At 38.3% G+C, this 20,842-nt stretch overlaps 4 protein-coding genes across 9 annotated transcripts in view; 2 read left to right on the top strand and 2 right to left on the bottom strand.

Annotated features, from left to right (window-relative positions):
- Positions 1 to 714, bottom strand: part of LOC306844188 (zinc finger protein DPF3) — a 36,161-nt gene extending 35,447 nt beyond the window's left edge. For all 4 annotated transcript variants that reach the window (XM_079376136.1, XM_079376137.1, XM_079376138.1 and 1 more), the window contains exon 1: positions 593 to 714. In XM_079376136.1, coding sequence (XP_079232262.1) covers positions 593 to 624 — 32 coding nt within the window. In that variant the 5' untranslated portion in view covers positions 625 to 714. The remainder of the gene's footprint in view (positions 1 to 592) is intronic.
- On the top strand, positions 693 to 7,557 carry LOC306844187 (DDB1- and CUL4-associated factor 4-like). Of its 2 annotated transcripts, none has more exons than XM_079376134.1 (14): positions 693 to 1,415; positions 1,783 to 1,918; positions 2,343 to 2,389; positions 2,480 to 2,637; positions 2,883 to 2,965; positions 3,075 to 3,177; positions 3,467 to 3,610; positions 3,699 to 3,748; positions 4,203 to 4,282; positions 4,381 to 4,473; positions 4,618 to 4,715; positions 6,278 to 6,457; positions 6,565 to 6,679; positions 6,760 to 7,557. In XM_079376134.1, the coding sequence occupies exons 2-14, from the start codon at positions 1,812 to 1,814 to the stop codon at positions 6,990 to 6,992; spliced, it is 1,491 nt and encodes a 496-aa protein (XP_079232260.1). In that variant the 5' UTR covers positions 693 to 1,415; positions 1,783 to 1,811; the 3' UTR covers positions 6,993 to 7,557. The 2 variants fall into 2 exon arrangements, with proteins under 2 accessions (XP_079232260.1, XP_079232261.1); XM_079376135.1 differs by having other exon boundaries at positions 1,360 to 1,415; positions 1,777 to 1,918.
- On the bottom strand, positions 7,400 to 16,833 carry LOC306844186 (zinc finger FYVE domain-containing protein 1-like). The gene is made up of 11 exons (XM_079376133.1): positions 15,453 to 16,833; positions 13,813 to 14,317; positions 13,472 to 13,686; positions 13,095 to 13,201; positions 11,779 to 11,887; positions 11,587 to 11,684; positions 10,442 to 10,559; positions 10,183 to 10,353; positions 9,921 to 10,101; positions 9,119 to 9,235; positions 7,400 to 8,895 (listed from the first exon to the last, which is right to left on the bottom strand). The coding sequence occupies exons 1-11, from the start codon at positions 15,933 to 15,935 to the stop codon at positions 8,663 to 8,665; spliced, it is 2,337 nt and encodes a 778-aa protein (XP_079232259.1). The 5' UTR covers positions 15,936 to 16,833; the 3' UTR covers positions 7,400 to 8,662.
- Positions 16,834 to 17,785: 952 nt separating this feature from the next.
- LOC306843908 (phosphatidylinositol N-acetylglucosaminyltransferase subunit H-like) lies at positions 17,786 to 19,715 on the top strand. Of its 2 annotated transcripts, XM_079375618.1 has the most exons (5): positions 17,786 to 18,082; positions 18,179 to 18,388; positions 18,488 to 18,571; positions 18,666 to 18,747; positions 18,842 to 19,715. In XM_079375618.1, the coding sequence occupies exons 1-4, from the start codon at positions 17,906 to 17,908 to the stop codon at positions 18,738 to 18,740; spliced, it is 546 nt and encodes a 181-aa protein (XP_079231744.1). In that variant the 5' UTR covers positions 17,786 to 17,905; the 3' UTR covers positions 18,741 to 18,747; positions 18,842 to 19,715. The 2 variants fall into 2 exon arrangements, with proteins under 2 accessions (XP_079231744.1, XP_079231745.1); XM_079375619.1 differs by lacking the exon at positions 18,842 to 19,715 and having other exon boundaries at positions 17,792 to 18,082; positions 18,666 to 18,827.
- Positions 19,716 to 20,842: the final 1,127 nt, after the last annotated feature.

Here is a 20,842-nt window from a genome sequence, read left to right as displayed (position 1 = left end):
GGGTCTGTCAGTTCTCCATAGGCCACAACGGGGTAATTATTCGATGTCTTCTTATAGGCATTTTTAAAACGATAATGCAACCGAAACATATAATCAATTTACTTCACCACGTTGCATCTAAATCTTTAAATGATTATTTTACGTTATAAGTTGTTTAGCGTGGCATACAGCGCGGTCGTGTAGTCATATGACAGCTCATCCCGACAGATTTCATATATGGCTGAGGCTTTATCTAGGTGTCCTGCAAAGAAGTCAACGGAGTCTGTAACGTTACACTCTCAAAGCATTGCATCCGAAATAAGGCTGCACTAACACTGACCATCAGAGGCTGAATGCTGAGACACATATATTGCATATTTGCAGAATGAATATCCGAACACAACGCTTCTAGTGTATTTACATATGTATATATACATTTCACACCCACACAAAGCCAAACTACATGGATTAAACAGTTATTCGTTTGGGACAGAATTCCTTGAAATACAAAATGCACGGTCCATACAGTCCTATTCGAGACTCGATTTGCACCCACACTCTAAATCATGCGGAATCCAGCACATTTGCGAAAATAATGTTTATAATTACTTACGCTTTCAGCGGATTCTGAATGACAGTCGCCATTTTGCCACACTGTAACCCAATATTCCAAATCTCTGAGTTCTTTGGGAACCTTGTGAAAGAAAAGCAGCCAATACGGACCTCAGTGTCCGGCAGTCTGGCCAATACAATGCTAGGAATCAGAATCTGGGCGTGGCTTCCGAGAGCTGTCAAAATTATAAAAAAATATTTCAAAATCTTTACTTAAGAATACTTGTTTGGAAGTTGGAGAGATAAAGTAATGCTATGTATGCAAACTGCATGGGTTGTTTTACATTCAGCAGCAGAATAAGAGCCTCCTGTAGCTTTTAGAAAAATAACATTCATCTGTCAGTTTTAACTAGATTTTTATTTTAATTATATTATTGCAGTTGCTACATTACTACACAGTTTGTGCTTGGAGATTTATATAGGGCCTATTTTAAATATAAAAATGTAATTTAATTCATTAACACTATTATATATGATAATATAAGTAAACGTAAATAAACAGTATAGATGTTTGTTTCCCTATATTGTTTTTTCTGTTTTTCTTTTAAATATAAATACATATATAACGATCATAATTAAAACACAGTTACATCGTGCTGATTATAACTATTTATATGTTTATTAATTACTTTAATTTCGTGTATGTTTCTGTATGTCACCGAGACGGCTCCTAACGTGATTGACAGCTCATTATCCAGTCACATTACTTCAATATCGCAAAGTCTCAGGGTTCGACCAATGAACAGTAAGGAGGCGGGAATTCTCGGTGTCATGAGGAAATCATATTTCCAAACAGGAAGTCAGCACGAGTGCTTCTTTATCAGGTAAGTTTATTGTGACTCTCCTTTTTGCATAAAGTTTACAAGTTATTTCAGCGATTAATCAGTATATGAACGTGAGTTATCTTCTGCAAGACTAAACGTTAACATAAACGCACGAGTTACGTGCGTGTTCATAATAGTAGTCTTAGCATGTTAGCTCCTTGTTCAGCTCCATAACAAATCTGTTTTTCATCACTGCTCAGTTTCTAAATAATACTCCAAAAGGTTTAGGTTTTCCTTCATATGTGCTAAACCTAAAAGCAATACACAATTTTCCCTATATATATATATATATATATATATATATATATATATATATATATATATATATATATATATATATAAGGTATTAATCTGTTTTGAGATATAGGCTACTGGCATGACTCCTGAGAAGTAGAAATGAAGCGGGGGAACTGGCGATCGAGTGGCAGGGACCGTCACCAACACCATAATCAGTCACAGTGGCGGGGCAGACACCGTTCAGCCCACGATGAGCAGGAATACAGGTAAATATCACAGACAGTATATCATTTTTTCATCTAGACACACCTTTAAATGAAAATGATGTCATTTACTTGCCCTCATTTTGTTGCAAACCTGTTTAAGTTCTTCTGTGGAACACAAAAGGTGATGTCAAGCAGAAAGAATGCCTCAGTAATATTCACTTTTATTGGATGGACAAAATATGCAGTCAAAGTGAATGCTTTCATTCTGCATAACATGCTTTTATGTTCCACAAAAGAAACTCATACAGGTTTGAAACAACGTGAGGTGAGTCATTATTTTAGTGAACAATCATACTGAAGTATTGAGACCTAGAGTCAGTGATTTTGGCAGGTCAGTTCCTTCCGGTGAAATTTTAGTTGGATTATTTTCAGTTAGGCTTGTATTTAACTTTATATTAGCCATTAACATTATAATTTTTTCTAGTTCTGACAGTGCTGCAAGTTCATCCTCAGCATCTTCATCTGCACCAGGTGAACTTTTACTTACTTCATCTCCCTTTACGTCTTTTTTCCTGTCAGTCCAAAATGATTCACTTAACCATTAACAATTAATATTTATAGAGTTGCCAGGTTTCTACTTTGACCCAGAGAAAAACCGCTACTTTCGTTTGCTGCCTGGGCACAACAACTGTAACCCTCTGACAAAAGAAGGACTTCAGAAAAAGGAAGAGGAGAAAAAGAGATCAGCGCTGCTGGCAGAGGATGATGGTCCTAGGAAGGTGAGTTGGGGAATTACTGAATATGTCCTCTGGCTATATGTATATGTAGTTTATATGGACATTCCTCAATGCTTGTATCACATTTTTGAACTGAATTCCAACTGTAAAGTTCTTTGAGAAAAATCTATGTGTGTTTTATGGACAAGCATATCTGCAGTAGCTGGATGGGTTTTGTTGGTAATAAATCATTGTATTGAGATGTGCAAGTGAATCACTTTCTCCTCGTTTTTCCCTTATATGTTCAGAAAGCTCCCAGGACTGGGCTGAATTCTGCATTGCTATTACAGAAGAGACATCTGGGTCTGCTGCCCCCAAGCTCCTATTCTAGGTATGACATAAAATATCTTATGGATGCAACGTTTTTCAGAAAGTACTTGGCCAGGAAAAAAAATGGATCCCAAAATGAATTTGATTCCTAGGGTGTTCTCATTTTGCAGGTTGATCCATGAAATGAAAGTCAGCGGGATGCAACGTCACAGGCTGGAGGTGCAGAGCTCCAACTCTACCAGCCCGAACACAGATAACTTCCATCTTATTGTTGTAAGCCTCTCATTTAATGGAAAAACTTGAAACTTGATTTCTGAGGCAACTCTGTCCATTTAAATGTGTTCTCAGTGGAAAAACAGCCTGTTATGCTGAGGACAGGCAACTTGAGAACAGTCAAACCATTTGTGGGTTACTCTTTGTTTTCATGGAAATGGATTGCTGGCAGGTGTTGCTGGAGGTTTTGGCCTCCAGTTGTCTGTTCTTTGAAAAACTAGCAGAAGGAAGATTAAGTTTTGGCAGACTGACTGTGTTTTCCTTTTTTTTTCTGGATGAATCTTATTAGGCAGATTCAGCTTGTGAGCGAGTCTTCACAGTAAATGATGTGTCACACGGAGGCTGCAAGTACGGCATTATGAATTTCCACGGCTGCAGAAAAGGCTCTCTGTCGGTTGAGATGTGTGATAACCTTTATTTCACTAACCGCAAGGTAACCAGGGGAATTTCAAATGAATTCCTTTCACCAAAAATAACAGTTTGATAGTACTGAAAACTATTTCCTTTTTATTTTGTTTCAGGTGAACTCTGTGTGCTGGGCATCTGTGACACATACAGACTCTCATGTTCTGTATCCTTCAAACATTTTAGATACTAAAAACTAAATCTTCAATTATTTTTATGCTTATTTTGAAATTGTAATGGGGAGTCAGTTTTTAGAAATGTTCACAATCAGTGGCCAATAAAATAAATGGTCAACAAATTGTTAACATTACCACGAAACAGATGTGGAGGTGCAAGAAGGACTTTACATACTATATTCTTATGATATGCAATTATTGGCATTGGTTAATATCCTTAGTTTTAAAACTTAGTCTTTCTTCATTCAGATTTCACTTTGTTAATTCTAAAATACTTATGAATGTAGATCAAATAATAACTCTTAGTTTGAATAAAGTGCGTAAACTATATCATTACAATAGGAGCATACCTGCATATTTACTTTATTAATGACAATTGATCAAATAAAGCAGTCACAAACATCTCTAATCGATGAGGAAGTGTTTCTTGACAAGTCTTTTCAGGTTGTGTTTGGTGGGCATTTCTCAGACCCCAGGCTGTGTAAGCTTATTACCTGCTTCTCTTTTCAGCAACTTCAATCCAGGTACAAATCTTTTCCTTTTGGGTCTCCCACATTTTTAAATGAAAAAACACTTGTTATTTGTTTTCCTTTTATTAAACTGAAATGACTTTTTTCATCAGATCAACCAGGGATGCTGTGCAGTTTTAAGATCTCCACAGCTTGGTCATGTGCATGGTGCCTCAACCCACAGGCTGATAAAACTTTCAGCACTGGTGAGTTTTTGTATGCGTTTCTGCTATATGCTGTTGGAAAGAAAATTATGCTCACCGTGGCTAATAATACAGTAAAAATAGTAATATTGCAAAATATTATGACAATTTACTGTTTATATATTTAGATTTCTTTTGTATATCTAGGCCTTTCTCGACAAGTGATTGTGACGGATGCTGTGACTGGACGCAGAGCGACATACCTCGCAGGCAGTGATGTTTTAGCTCAACAGTTTGCCCTGAGGGTGAGAAAAAAACAATGATTTTTCATCCCAAGTAACCATGAAGTCGTGGCCATGGCGCAATGGTGGTGCACATGCTTGTGGTTTTGAGTCTAACCTGCATCATATCTGTCTCTTTCTGTCGCCGCCTCCTTTCCAGTCCCTCTCAATATTACTATAATTTAAAGTGCTTTCAGTCATTTTTACCTCATTAAAGCATTTTACAGAATTAATTAATGATTGTGTAATTGTGTAATGCTGCATCCATACCACTAAATTTGAGAACAAATCCAAGTCGACAACACACGAAAAAAAGAGTGCACCTTTGATATGCGTAACAATTTTAAATACGAAGTTCATGCAAAATTATATTTTAAAAAAATCCTTTATTAAAGGGATAGTTCACCCAAAAATGAAAATTCTGTCATTAATTACTCACCCTCATTTCGTTTCAAATCCGTAAAACCTTCGTTCATCTTTGGAACACAAATTAAGATATCAAAAAAACTCATAAATCCAAGGCACTCAAGTAGTGTGAAAAAATTTAAGAGCCTTTATTCACATGGCTTTAGAATTTAAAAACAACACATTTGTGCACCGACGCGTTGCGGCTAACTTGTCTTCATCAGGGTGTCAATTTACAAACACAGAGTTCATTTAAGCAATCAGTTCATCACATGATGTAGTACGTCATGTGATGAACTGATTGCTTAAATTAACTCTGTGTGTTTGTAAATTGACACCCTGATGAAGGTGAGTTAGCCGCAACGCGTCGGTGCACAAATGTGTTGTCATTTGAATAAAGGCCATGTGAATAAAGTCTTTTTAATTTTTTCACACTATTCGAGTGCCTTGGATTTATGAGTTTTTTTTTTTTTTTTTTGATGATACGAAAGAATCCCGCATCCAAAGAGCACTGCTTAATGGATTTTTTACACCCCAGCAGCACTTTTTACTAAGAATATACAAATTAAGATATTTTTGATGAAATCCGAGAGCTCTCTGACCCTGCATAGACAGCAACGCAACTACCACGTTCAAGGCCCAGAAAGGTAGGAAGGACATTGTTAAAATAGTCCATGTGAAATCAGCGGTTCAACCTGAAGGTCACTGCACACTGAGTCCGAAATTTTCACACATTAAAAAATAAATATGACCTCACGTTTGTCAATCACGTTTGCACACTGCCTCCGAAACTTTCGTCCGTCAAAAAAAAAATTCGGATCAGGTTCGATTTTCTGCGTTTTTGCATCCGTAGCGTGCATTTTGATAGGAAAGGGTGGGGAATACGGAAAAACGCATGCGAAAATTTCAGACTCGGTGTGCAATGACCTTTAATTTTATGAAGCTACGAAACCTTTTTGTGTGAAAATAAAATAAAAATGACTTTATTCAACAATTTCTTCTCTTCCATGACAGTCTTCAAAGCTTGTTCACAAGAGTAGCACAATGTATGCATGTGGTGCTGCTGACGCTCTTAATAATAAGCTTTTGTAAATATTATCAATCTTCTCACATTTTTTTACTTTATGCATGTGAGCAAAGATATCTGTGTGACACTTTGTGCCATGCATCTCGTAAATTAGGCTCCCGTGTTGTTCAACGGTTGTCGCTCAGGAGAGATCTTCAGCATTGACCTGCGTCAGCGTGACAGGGGTCGCGGTCAGGGTTGGAAGACCAGCCGCTTCTTCCAGGAGTCAGCCATCACCTCGGTCCAACTGCTACAGGATGAGAACTACCTCCTCGCTGCTGACATGCTGGGCAAGGTCTGTCTGATAAACAACTAAAATGACCACAGACCATCATGCTATTAATAACAATTTAGAGCATTGAATTATTAATTTTGTTCTCCCTTTATATTGTCGCTGAACAGATAAAGCTGTGGGACATCCGTGTTAAGCGGTCCGTCAAACAGTATGAAGGACACTTCAATGAATATGCCTACCTACCCATTCATGTCAATGAGCCAGAAGGATTGCTGCTTGCTGGTATATATTTTTTTAATTGAAACCATAGTTTCAGTTCAATCGCAACGCTTGTAACGCATCTCATTGTGTGCCGTTTGCAGTGGGTCAGGACTGCTACACTCGCCTCTGGAGCCTCCATGACAGCCATCTCCTCAGGACCATCCCTTCACCTCACCCTGCAGGGAAAGACTCGATCCCAAATGTGGTGTTTTCCTCCCAGCTGGGTGGTAGTAGAGGACTTCCTGGACTCCTTATGGCTGTCCGACATGATCTGTACTACTACTCTTACAACAAAGACTATAAGGACGGTCTAACACTGGAGAGTCAGTGCTAACATTTGCCATCTAAAAACACAGGTTGCTGTGTGGTAAATACATCATTGTTACTGTGTCTTACTGACCAAAATCTTGACATTTTACCATTTGCCTTTAGTTTTTCTTTTTCCATAATATTCTAGATTAGACTCTGATGGATTCAGAATACTTCTTGTCCGTTATGTCATCAATAGATTAATTGTTGGAAAAGCTTATTAAATATAAGGTCTAAATTATGGTCACTTGAAACATTCCTCCTAAAAGTGCAATTTCATGTTATGTTGTTTTTCTGGAAATATTTTACTTGAAATGTGCTGGAACTTTTTGTAAAAAAACAAAGGAAAACCATTCTTCAATTCAAAATAAATCCAAACTTTGTTCAAATGTTTTAACTGTTTTAGTCCATAAAATGAAAAACAACACTGGACCCCATGGAATTTCATTTTATGGACAAATAAGAAAACAGTCCCTTTCAGTACAAATATGCATTTCCACAATTTTATATTTAAGCCACACTCTTAGAGGTACTCAAGTTTAATTTAATTGGCATACAAGGTGCAAATAACATAAAATGATATTCATGTTTCTTGTGTCTGTGTCAGTCATATTCGGTCATCCACACATGCCTCACTGAGCCTACGATAACCTGATTCTACGTAATGAGTTATTTGTTTGGCCAACAAAACATTCAATGACCTGGGGCTAAATAAGAGCAACTGCCATACGATAACATGAGATTTATGTGGATTGGCATCTCTTTTTACAGATAATGCAGAGCCACATCATTTGTGTGGTTTCATCATGGCTTTGTGTTAAGAGTCACTATGCAGTTTGATTCGGCAACAGTGTTAGTGATTCAAGGTCCGTTTTTAAAAACCTCAAACAAAAACGTCCTGCTCGAGTACACACATTTAAAATAAACGATAAAGAAGTCTTTAAATTATGCTGAACAACATCTGATAGTTTTGCATGATCATGCCTGATCTGTTTCTTAACAGGCAGCAAATAATAGAGACAAATAGGAATTAATCTAAAATCTACACCAGGGTTTCTTGGAGGGTAAAGGAATGCAAAACAATATGGACAACCTTGTGTTTTAAACAGGTAAAAGCAACTGAATCTTTCCTTAAACTGAACATTGAGCAACACAACAGGACGGTATGAAAATCGAGCAACACAACAGGACCGGTCTATGTATCATGTAGAGGCCATATGTTAGCTGCCTTAACCCACAGGAAGGCCCATATGGATCTGCAGCCACAGAAATGAAACGCACTTAATTAATATTTTGCACTTTTCATGTTTAACACTCTTTTTTTCTACCATGCTTAAACCCATTCTGCTGATTTTCCCAAAAACGCTCATTCCAGCGTTCCATCTGGGCCTGCCCACAGGTAACGTGTTGCATGGTAGACAAAGGATTGTCGAGGGTTTGACAGATTTATTTTCTTGCTGGATTTAACCTTTAAAAGAAGAAAATATGTAGGCCATTACATATGTTAAACTGTGAACAGCTTATGTAGAGCTGAAGACCATGACGTGAATGAGGTGTTGGGACAAAAAGCAGAGATGTTCCTCTCAAACAATCATTCGTTGGTTCGAGAGCAGTGCTTTTTCCCTCCCAACCCATCCTGAAGCGCTGTAGCCACATACAGGGATGTTTTATAATGCAGAGTGATGTTCGGTTCTGCTAGAGCTCTCCAGATTTCTGGTTGCAGGTGATGCATACCCGCACAGGATGGTCCCAACCCCTGGAGGGCACGGCCCGGCGATCAGGGGAGCAGTCGTTACATACTCCTTGTCCACATGCACGGCAGTGATGGATAGAGAGACGGACATTAAACTCACGTTGGCACTGGTGGCAGCAACGGATGTCTTGGTCAGGGACCCAATATGCTGGACGGGCAGCGTCTTTTACCAGACCTGGTAAACGCAATTGATCATTTATATATGCTGAGAAATTCCTGCGCAAGTATGTAACTCTTATGAAATTAAAATGCTTAATCCTAAAGATAACAGAAGAGGTTACTTGAACAAGCCAAAGGTTTATTATTAGTTAACATTATAATAGATTGATGCATTTGTTAGTAGTAACATACTGTCATGTTAAATTTTTTATAGGCTTTTAGAGGAGTGAAGAACTCACCAAGAGGGATGTCTATAGCAGTGACTACCGCTCCTAATGTGTTCTGAACAGCTTCTCCCACCTTCCTGGCGATCAGAGTGCCACCTTGCTCCTCTTCCAGCGCTGCATCCAGTAGTTCTAAGTAAAACAATTGCATTATGATGTTATGGATTGAAATAGTGTGTGTTTATGTCACAACATGTTGCACCAGTATCTGACACCAAGTGTGTAGTACTTTCAAACTTTTTATATATATATAAAAAATATACAGTGGTGGCCAAAAGTTTTAGAACACTTCACATATTTAAGAGGCTTCAGTTGTTTTTGTTGAATTGGCCGTTACAATACCCATAAGACGAACTTTTGCCAGAACTACCTGTGAAGGAGGGAATCTCCTGAAACACTGAAAATGATGGATTAGCCCCTCAACAAACTTGGGGCGAGTTGGAAAATAAACTGGACAGAGCTATTGTACATTCAAAGGAAAGCCTTTGGCTTGAGTTGCAGAAGGCATGTGATAACATTAGTGTTGAAGTTCTCAGAAAATATATCGACACTATGCCAGAGAGATGTGCTACTATAATTGCTGCAAAAGGTTGACATACCAAATATTAAATTTACGTGGATAAAAACAGTACGACTCACTTCATCTGATATTTGTTGTGCTCAGAGCAACCATCTGCATGTTTCATGAACATTATGAAATGAAATCATGTTTTGGAGGCAAAAAAAGTCAATATTTTCAGATCTGTCAGTTTTAGCCACAATTTTGGCCACCTATCTATCTATATCTCTATATCAGAATATCTACATTCTGGTATACCTTCTGGGATTCCTCTGTTTTGAAAGCAGGCGTCACAGACTCGCACAGGCGCCAGGCCCCAACCTCTCTCAGGGACTGGCCGTGTCTTAGAGGAGCAACCATCACAGAAACCATCTCCACAAGCCCGACAGTGGTGCTTTGTATCATTATCTTGGAATTCCACTCCACAGTTTTTACATCTCTAGAAAAGGTTTAAGTGTTTTAGTGAAGACTTCTCTTCATTAAAAAAGCCACATTAAAATGGCCTAGCATTAATACTCACCATGATGAGAGAATTGGGCTTCCAGTAAGCAGGGGCAATCTGGTCTGTTAACCAGGCAGTGACGGCTTTGGCAGGCTTGACGCTTAGCTCTGAAACAGACTGAGCCATATAGTTCACACCATCCAGCAGCCTCTGCGCAGCATTGTTGTTGTCCTTCAGGAATCCGTCGGACTGGGACATAAACGTGAAAGTAAACAAAGCTTGTTCTTTTTTCCTATTTAAATATTGATATGTGGGATAAACAGCAGATTACTCTCACCCCTGGCCAGACATGCTGGATCTCAGTCCGAACCACTGTATCAACAGGGTCCTGGTTCCCATACCAGTATTGCCTGCTTCTATAGATCACCGAACAGTTTGGACACTCGATCACATATCTGCAAAGAAAAAAGCCCAACTTAGTCCTTTACATCTACAGTGCACAGCAAAAATGAATACACCCCCTCTAAAACTTAAATTCAGCAATTACTCTTTACATGATGACATGTTAGGGTTCTTTGGAGATATAATGTTCCAACAAGCCTGCTTGATCAATTACCAAAGAACAATGGACTGGTGACAAGGCTCCTGAAATAATCAGGTGTTCACTTTAAGTTTTCATTTAGTGATGAGTGAATTTTTGCTAGAAAAAGAGCAGGAGAAATAACATGCAACTGTCTCAGAGCCGGCAAAAGTTATGAAAGAAGTGACACTTTATCTCACAGAGTATGACGCAGCCTGCAGAAGTGACATGCATGGTTGTTGTCACCACTAGAATTACCTACTGTAGCCAAAGCAAAATAAACTCATTTAACCTCTTCCAAGGCCCATATTTACAAAACAGAGACTTCTGGGAATCCATACTCTGGTCTCAAGAGACCAAGTCAATCATTTTGGATCCAAAGCATCCAAAATGTTCTGGTGTTGCTAGAGGAGGAGTACAGTGAGAAGTGCTTGGTACCCACAGTGACGTTTAGTGGTAGTAAAGCTTTTATATAGGGATGAATGAGTGCTGAAGGTGTGAGGGAGTCACACCTTCAGCACTCATTCAGAGCAGTATATAAAAGCTTTACTACCAGGGTCAGAGCAGTATACTTAAAGTTCTGGAGGACATACTAAGTACTAGAATATTATACATTTGTTGAATTAAATCTAGGGTGCACTCATTTCTGCAATCTTTCATTTAAACAAAATTGGCTAATTTACTTATCTTACAGAAAATATTGGCATATATTATTTTGTTGTTTTTATTAAGTATATATTTAATACATTTCAATTTTACCATCTTTCCATGAATATTAGTGATCATTAAGAAAATACATATTTTATATTTATTCAGAGGGAGTGTACTCATTTATGCTGTGCACTGTAAATGAACTGAACTAAATGCACCTTTTACGAATATAATTCAATAACATGACTAACCCAGACCAGGCGTATATGGCCAAGCCAAACCATGGTGAGTCAGAGGATGCTGTCGTCTTTGGAACCACAATCACCTCTTTGCCACTCTCATAACAAGCCTGGAATAGCAGATTTGCACACATAATATCAGACCTGGGCAGTCACAGAGCATTTGTCACAGTCATGTCATGTGTTTCATTGTTTATGTCTTACCTTGCAGGTATAGATGCGATTATCATAGTGGACTGAATAGCGGCAGCGGTGTTTGGCCTCATGCGCCACACCCTCTCGTAAGTGATTCATGCTGTTTTTACAGCCTGAGCTAAAAAAAAAAAACACCACAAAGTATTAGAATTACAATTGTTTAAAAATGTAATTCAGAACAGGCTTTAGGAGGGTGTAAATGCAAGGAATTTTCCACCTGCATTACAAGAGTCAAAACTACTATAGTTCATACCGATTTAAAGTTCGGAGTCAGTAAGATATATTTTTAAAGAAATTAATACTTTTATTCAGCAAGGATGCATTAAATTTGGATAAGTTGGAGTAATGGCTGATGAAGATTTAGCTTTGCCATCACAGAAATAAATTGCATTTTAAAATATACTGTTACGTGTATCTGTGTGACTTTTACATTCTAAGCCCATAGGTGGTGTTGTGCGGGATTTCCCTTCTGCAAGAGTTGTGTGACGTCATCAAGGATTCCGGATAAATGGCGGTCTCTCTCTCTTTCTGTGGCTTTGCTTCCCATTGTTCCCGCAAGCGTCTCTTTCATCGCCTCTTTGAGGCTATATTTTTGCTTTTCGTTATGCTTAGGTTTAACTTGTAAATTTGTGTTTTGATATGTGATATTCTTTTTACTTATCAGTTGCGGGTAGTATTTATATTATTAGTTCACGTTTTGCTTATTTAGTAAGAACTGAGCGAGGGAAGCAGGTGTCCGGAAGACTCACCTATTCTTATTTTTTTTCGGGAGTTAGGTAAGAGTTTGTTTCGAGAACAGGTGTAGTTAGGAGTCTGTTTTCTTAGCTTTCCTACCCGTGGGCTGATTATTTTTTTCTTTGTTATTATTCATTAGATCGTGTTTATAAATATTCTTTGTGAACTGTTGTGTATTATTTTCTGGAGGTTTGAGTTGAATCTTTAAGTGAATTAAATAAGAGGCGTCTTGCAATTCACATCAGGTGTTGGGAGTCTTTTCATATGTTCGGCCTGTGTCCTTTATTTAATTGGTTGAAATAACGAGCCTTAAAATGGTTACTGGCCGTAACAACTATAATAAAAAAACAGTCATTTTAAATTGTAATCATATTTCACAATATTACTGTTTATACTGTATTTTTAATTAAATAAAAACAGCTTTGGCGAATTTAAGAGGCTACATACAAAAACTTTTTTTAAGTTCATAATTAACCGCCCCCGAACTCTTGAACAGCAGAGAGTATGTTCTTCTAAGTGAGTGTTGCTTTAAAAATGTGAAACAGATTTGAAATCAGTACTGGAGAGATTCCTGAGATGTGAAGACTTACCCACAGCTGAGGCAGATGCTGGAGCAGGTAAAGTATTCATCTGGAAAAAAAGAGTTGCTTGCCAGATTCTCATCAGGAATCTCTCCACTGAAGCACTCACTCAAAGCCTGGAGAACAAGAGCTTGATCAGCCACACAAAATACTGTACATTACAATTGATATCTAGAAATAGCACAAATGTCCTTTGGAATATGTCAAGGCCAGAGCTTAAGATTTGTAAATAGTCATGTGACAAAAACAGGCCACTTCAGTAGATAAAAAAAAGGAATGTTTTTAGAGAAAAGTTGTAGAGAACATTTCAAACCAACTCTTCCACCCTTTCACATTATTAATGAGCTAAAAGTGTTATTGAGATTATCAACGAAAATTTTTTTTACCTGCAAAGCTTTATAGATGACACCGGCAGACCGTGGAGATCGTGTAGTGTTGTTGTCTAACTGCTGCTCCACGCTGCGCAGCAGACCGCTGAAGTCAGTCGGGGGGTTGTGGGTTCGAGTGCCCCGGTACTGAATAGAGCTGAATGCTTCCGGAAAGAGGCCAAGCTTTCTGAAACGTTCCTGAAGAAGCCGCTCGGCCGATTCTGATGGCTTGTCTACAGTGTGTGCAAAAGAGAGGTATTATGCTTTTATTATTTTGCTTGCCTTATCTTTCAGTGTCATTCCTAACTTATTATTGTTGGGTAAGAAGGACAGCAAAGTAGAAAACATCCAAAACTGACCTGAGCCCAATAATTTGGTGTGGACTGTCTCATGGAAGATTATAACAGCAGGACCCAAAGTCGAAAGGGGCACATCCAAACCACAGCGTGTAGTTGTGGCTTTCAGCTCCTTTGTGAAATGTTTTAGATACGCATCTGATGCATCTCCAAGAAACTTGAAAAGATCATCATGTAGCCGGTCAGCATGTGTCCGATAGATGACCAGATCAGAGACTGCAAGAACCTTCAGGAGGAGGCGGGTTCGCTGTCCTTGGTTAGTTCCTGCCCCCAGGAGTCCCTCTGTGTCAACAACCACCACCCTATGGACAGGGTCCAATGCTCCCCACACCCCAACGGTGCAGGATTCCTGGGTTGGAGATGTTTTGAAAACTTCACGACCCAAAAAGAAAGTGTGATTGAGAGTGTGGGATTTGCCTTCTCCAGTGTTGCCGAAAATGGACACCACCTTCAAGAGCTCCTCGGACCTGCAGCCTAATTTCCTCACAAACTCCTCCTCATCCTTCACCTGTTCAGGTTGTGGAAATGGAACATATTGCTTAATAATGTGTTACATTTCACCTCACTCAATATCAGACATTTTCCTTGTATCACAGGTTTTTATTATTATTATTATTATGTTTGTTTATTTTGCATAAAACATTTGCACAAAACTTTCAGCTCAAAAACTTAATTTTGAGAAAAAAAATTATAATTTGCCATTTTCTTCCAGTAAGTAGTTCTAAAGTAAGAAAAATATCGGCTTTGCCTGTCACAATGCAATGTACAGGCTAAAAGCTGGTCTGGAACAACATAATTGAGTGAAGCGGAGCGACAGTAAGTTCCCCTCCAGCTCAAGGCGTTCTGTGATCATTCCACTCCAAAGCCACTCTATGTTTTTCACATTCCACTCCGCCTGACAGAGTTAAGAAAATTCCAAATTCGGAAAATTGAAAAAGCAATCCTGTCATTATCTATTTTCAAATACAATATTTTAAATATATATTTATAACGACTTATTTTTAGCATTTCATATTTGATCATAAATTAAAATATAGGAAATGTGATATATAGGGGGGACAAAAAGCACAAATCCATTTCCATTTGCGAGATCCAAAAAAAAAAAGAAAAAGAAAAAAAGGAGGGTCTAGCTCAGTGGTTTTCAATCCTGGTCCTCGGGACCCACTGCTCTGTACATTTTGCATGTCTCCCTTATTTAACACACCCGATTCAGATCATCAGCTCGTTAGGAAAGAGATCCATGAACTGAATTGTGTCAGATAAGGGAGACATACAAAATGTGCAGAGCAGTGGGTCCCCAGGACCAGGATTCAAAACCACTGGTCTAGCTAGCTTTATTCAATTAACTTATGAGCACCTTTTTATCGTCACTCAGCCAATCAAATTTGAGGACCAGAACTAACTTGTATAACAGGAGTGGGGAAGGTTAATCCTGGAGGGCCGGTTTCCCTGCAGAGTTTAGCTCCAACCCTAATCAAACACACCTGAACAAGCTAATCAAGGTCTTCAGGATACAGGTACGTTTTTTCAGGGTTGGAGCTAAATTCTGCAGGACAGTGGCCCTCCAGGATCAACGTTCTCCACCCCTGTTGTATAAAATGTAAAACGGGTGTAAAGTTCAAAAGTTACACAAGCTGACTTACTTGCATATCTTCCTTTTCATCCACTAGAAGAAAGCTGGTGACTTGCTCCAGTTTAGCTTTCAACGCATCCAGCTGTTCATCTCCAGTGCTGCAGTTCTTCTCCGCAGGTTTCGAGGGCGGGTAGACGGTGAGAGGGTGCTTTCTTTTACTGACCCCGCTGTGAGTCCGTTTCTGACAGTCCAAACAAAGGTTGATTTTACAACCCTGACAGCGGACCACTGCTCTCAGGCGACCCCCGTTCGGAACGCCCCCATCCCCTTTACATGAATCGCAGTAGGGTACGTGTCCAGGTGAGATTCGGATCCTGTCGTGGTTCCTCATGCGCTCCTGACGGTGGAGCTCCAGCTCGCAGCGGACGCACTGCAGGCTGCCGCATTCGTCACACTCAAAGGCGGCCTCGTCGGAGCCACCGCAGGCGTAACTCTCCTGACAAACCAGGACGCCGTTCACCCCCTTCTCCACCGACGAGCCCTTACTGCTCATTATACGTCTAAATATAACGGCGAGGTAGCGAACCGAACGGAAGCGACCGAGTTTAAAGTATTAGATGCCTTAGTAAATCTTGATTTAGCTATTCCTCAAAGTTGCACTAACTACAGCAGAGACCAACCTAAATGTACAATCAACAAGAGCGATAAGATACAATGCGTCAAATATACTGATATTAAACAAAATATCTTACTCGATTGCCTTGAATATAATTAGAATTCGAAATGTGATGTCAAATTATGACACTGGCTTAAAATCAAATATTCAATATGAACTATAAATAGTTGACATCCGTATAGCACTGGCACTAGGTCAGACTTGTCTAGCTTTCTGGTTGATTTTAAAATGATCAAGCAGTCTAAAGTGTCTAAACTTACAAACTACAAGCAACAACAATCGACATGTATTTATTGGCAGATGTAAACACTAAGAAAGCAGCTACATTCGGGTGGTGTTATCGTCCTGGGCTTTGTTACTCAAGCTAGCCAAGCTTAGCATACGTGTCTGTAAAAACACCTCCAAATTCAAAGACTACAAATACTAGGGGGTTAGAAATATGACTAATGCAGCAGAATTAATAATTGTTTAGTATCGTACAGACTGTCCTTAAAGTATGTTCACCCAACAACACATTGATCAACCCAGCTTTGACCGAACAAAACAAGCTGATTTCGAGCCAGAATCACACCGCAGTTTACATCAAACAAGCTGCTGTCTTCCCTGAAATATCGCACACGACAACGACCCTTTGATAAACACAAATTAATAAGCCGGTTGCTGTCAAGATAACTGTTTTTCCCCACCAGCTTGTAAAATGATTCCCCTCCCCGGTAGATTCGGGTGAATGTTGTTGCCAGGTCAGATCAGCTGATCGGCTTGTTTTCACTGGAGCGGAAGTCGAAGGGTACCAGCCGCAAAGCCAGATGGGAAACGGAGTCCATTCTATGGTAGGATGTGGCAGGAAAGTTGGGGTGGGCAGAGGTCAACAGCTATATGACTTCAAAAACAAGATTGTGCAAGGGGAACATATGAGGGGGCAGAAGAATAACTTCCCATTGGGCATTCCTGTATGAAAAAATGTGCTTAATTTTATCTTTATCTAATCTTAAAATTGTTTTAAACTGCAGATAATGAAATTGCTCATGTTTTTTAACACTTAAACTTTTAAAAAGTGCACTTTATAATGTCAAAGTATTTTGAAAGCACATTTAACTTAATGTTTTGATGTGCTTTAAAGTACATTTAATATATAAACATGAAGTACTTGATTAAAAGTTTTAACTGTCATTTAATATTAAATGTAAAGTTGAAGCTATTCGACTTTCATTTCATTGTAAATTGCAGCCTGTACAACTTAGTTCACTTATTTGTCAAAGTAGGCTATATTATTTTAAAGAATATTATTTCTGTAACAAGTACTCTTTAAAAAAAAGTACCCTGAAGTTTAAAGTTCCTTGTGTTCATTTTCACAAATATTATGTTGTTAAAGTCACTTATCCTTAGTAAATACAAATTATGGTATGAACTGTATTCAGACAACATTTAATGTAATAATGACAGCAAAGATCTGAAGGACAGACGTTTAGACCATTCTAAACAATATACGGTCTTAAATTCAACATGATATAGAACCTGTACAACACATTTTGATTTATTTTTTAAACATGCATTTTAAATAAATGGTCGATATCCAGGTACACAACAGTAGCAACAACCCACTGAACTGACTGTCTGGCCCTCTTTTTATTCGCGTAAAATTAAATAGTCCTTTCTATCCTGAAGAAAAGGTACACTAGAACAAATTCTTAGTTTTCACACCCCAGTCCACTAGGTGGCGGGAAAACACTTTTCTATTAGTTTCAACGCCATACCCCATAAGAAGATTCCACTGTTTGTTTTCAAATGATTGTCAAAGCTACTTAATCCTAAATCCTTATTCATATAATGTTCTGACTGCGATCATCATGGGCGAGGAAGAGTTCACAGACATAAATGGCAACTCGATTTCTTTAGACTGCCAAACTCACTCTGCTTTCTGCAGAGAGTTTACTGTCACCTCACCGAAACTGTCCTTGCGCAAAGTGATGATCTACACCTGCTTCGTTTGGTTATTTGCTTATGCTGTATTTTTCTTCACCGAGGTAAGAACATCTGATACTGCAAGAATATGAACTCGTAAACGTGTTCCAATACTAAAATTAGATTAATGACTGCTAATGCCTTTTTTAAATGTCTAGAACACAACTGTCCTGTCGAGTGCCATCATCCTCACTCTGGCTGGGATGATGATTCATATTCACTTTGTGAAGGTGGACAATGAGACCCTTCTCGTAATTGGTTCCCTCGGTGTCCAGCTCTCTTCATCTTATGCATCTGGACGAGAAAGTACGATATTCATTGAGATGAACAAGCTGAAAGACATTGTGATCAACGAGGCTGTTTATATGGTAACGTTAAACATGCCGTGTTCTCCAGTCACTTGTGCATGTTTGACATTGTGATCTTGAAATAGCCAAAATAATCACCCTTGTATGTTTCCACCTCAGCACAGCATTATATACTATCTGTGCATTCTGATAAAGGACCCAGCAGATCCTGAGACGGTGACCAGTGTTGTCCCTCTTTTCCCGGTATGAAGCAGCTGTTGTTGTATTGCAAAAGCAAGATTATAGAAGTCTTTGTCATGTCAGTCTGTATATTAACACGTTACATTTCTTCTGGCAGAGTTCAAAGCCTCGGCTGAATTGTTTGGTTCAAGTGTACAGGAGCTGTCAAGAGATTCTTGCACAGTCCAGATAACGAAGAGGTAGTGATTCATGTTATGCTTCATACATGTTTTATGTAATTTGATATTTCTGTGTCTATAAATATTTTATGGCTCTATTTATTTTACTCTACAGAGTCTTTCTTTGAAACAGGATAAAGTTTGGAAATCCCAAGAATGAACCATAAGTGTATTGTCACCATCGCTACTTTTTTTTGTTACATGTAGTGGTTTGTTAGATACATGTTGCATCCATCCACAAACTTACTGGGTCCTTAACTTTTTATTTAAAAGGGAAAAAAAATTATAATCAGACATTTTATATTTGTTAGTGCTTTTAATATTTTTCATATAAAGTAGGTGCACTCCTGATTTTTATTTACAGTTTGTAGTATAGGTTTTAAATATTTTTTTATTAATATTGCAGTGAAATATATATATATATATATGCGCGCTGATTGTTTTTCCTTCTGATTCTGACCTTTATTAGCCACTAGAGGGACATGTGTGCCAATTTTTGGTAACTGGAACCAAATCAGTTTATATTAATGGTTTCCTGTTATACTCTTTTAATTGTATGACATTAAGTAGTCATAGTGTTAGTAATTTTTTTCCTATTTAAAAATAAAAGTGAAAACATGAACAACTGTTATAATACTAATTTACTCTATACATAGATTATTAGTTTAAGTATGGAGAATCAGTGCATCATTCAGTTTAAAGTAGGTCTTTTTTTCTCTCTTTTTTTGGGCACCATTGTTGTGGGTCATTTGAGGGATTATGCAAATCCATCTCATTTACATTTGGTGGGTCAGCGTTTAATTGTTCCCGCTTTTGTCAGGTTGTCGAGCAGAACTCACTGTAAGTTTAACTGAGCTCATCTTGCAGAATTCACAGCATCACAAAGCTTCTGATTTACTTTAGTGATGAATGTTCTTTAAAAATGAAGTTGAATTGTTATTGTTGATTTCTGAATTACATTTAAATTTTATAAATGGGAAGTGGAAATGTATACTGTGGTTGTCTGTACCAAGTAGATGCTTTCTAGAGGTAAGAAAACAGAAGGCAAGTGAAGCTTTCCTGCAATATCAGTTTCACAGTATTTCTGGTGCACAGCTGTTGTGAACATCCATCACACTATAGCGCTTGCAAACGACACACAACTTTTGTTGTTGATGTGTTTTATATTTACTTAGGATTCTGCTAACCTTTACATATTCTGAGGAAGTGTTTTACATGCCACTTCTGTATTTAAATATTCTGCAAGTTCCTTATAGGAACTCGCTGCCTGTTGCATAGACATGTGTAAGAGTTGTCAGTCAAGTTTACCTGTTTGGGGAAAAGGAAAGAGAAACCACCCATTTGTTTGTGTTCATGCTGCTTTGTATTTACACAGTGAATCATTCCCTTCACTTTTAAGAGCAACTGTCAGCAATGATTAAGAACACAAATTCCCCCCTTTTTTTAAAATGAATATATGGGTTCAGTACAAGTTAACCTTACATGATGGCAAATCTGTCATTGTTAATTACCAAAGGAGATTAGTTTGAATATTTTCCACTTTTTCTTAAAATATTTAATTTGGGTTACAGTGATGCACTATTTAATAGTATAACCACAAGAGTCAACAATATTTGTTAGCATGGTTTTAGATTGAAAAATTCAAAATGTTTTCATATATTTTAAAGTGTAATTTATTCCTGTGATGGCAAACCTGAGATTTCAGCAGCCATTACTCCAGTTGTTTGTCGTATATCCTTCAGAAATCTTTCTAATGCTGATTTGCTGTTCAGGGAACATTTATTATCAGTACAAATGTTACAAATGCTTTTGATTGAGCTTAACTCATCCTGAAGTGATGCTTGAGCCAGAATAGAACCTAAAGGTCAGAGTTCAGAGACCTTGTTGTTATTCAAATACACTTTCCCATGTAGCATTGCTTCATTCCCCTCTGACCATTTGGAATGACCATTCCCATAAAGGCTGTGAAAACAACTCAGGGGTTTGAAATGATCCTGTTAAGTTGCTGTGAAGATGCTCCTGACAGGATAATCATCCCTCCCGGAGGTGCGAACCTCCCAGGAACTCTGCTTGGGGGTGTCAGTGGGGGTTAGACCGTCCTACACCCTCCAGCCAC

The sequence above is a fragment of the Barbus barbus genome, assembly GCF_936440315.1.
Source record: "Barbus barbus genome assembly, chromosome: 24".
NCBI classification, from domain to species: Eukaryota; Metazoa; Chordata; class Actinopteri; order Cypriniformes; family Cyprinidae; genus Barbus; species Barbus barbus.
Note: the sequence above shows the minus strand (reverse complement) of the source record. Positions and strands in the feature narration are given on the sequence as shown.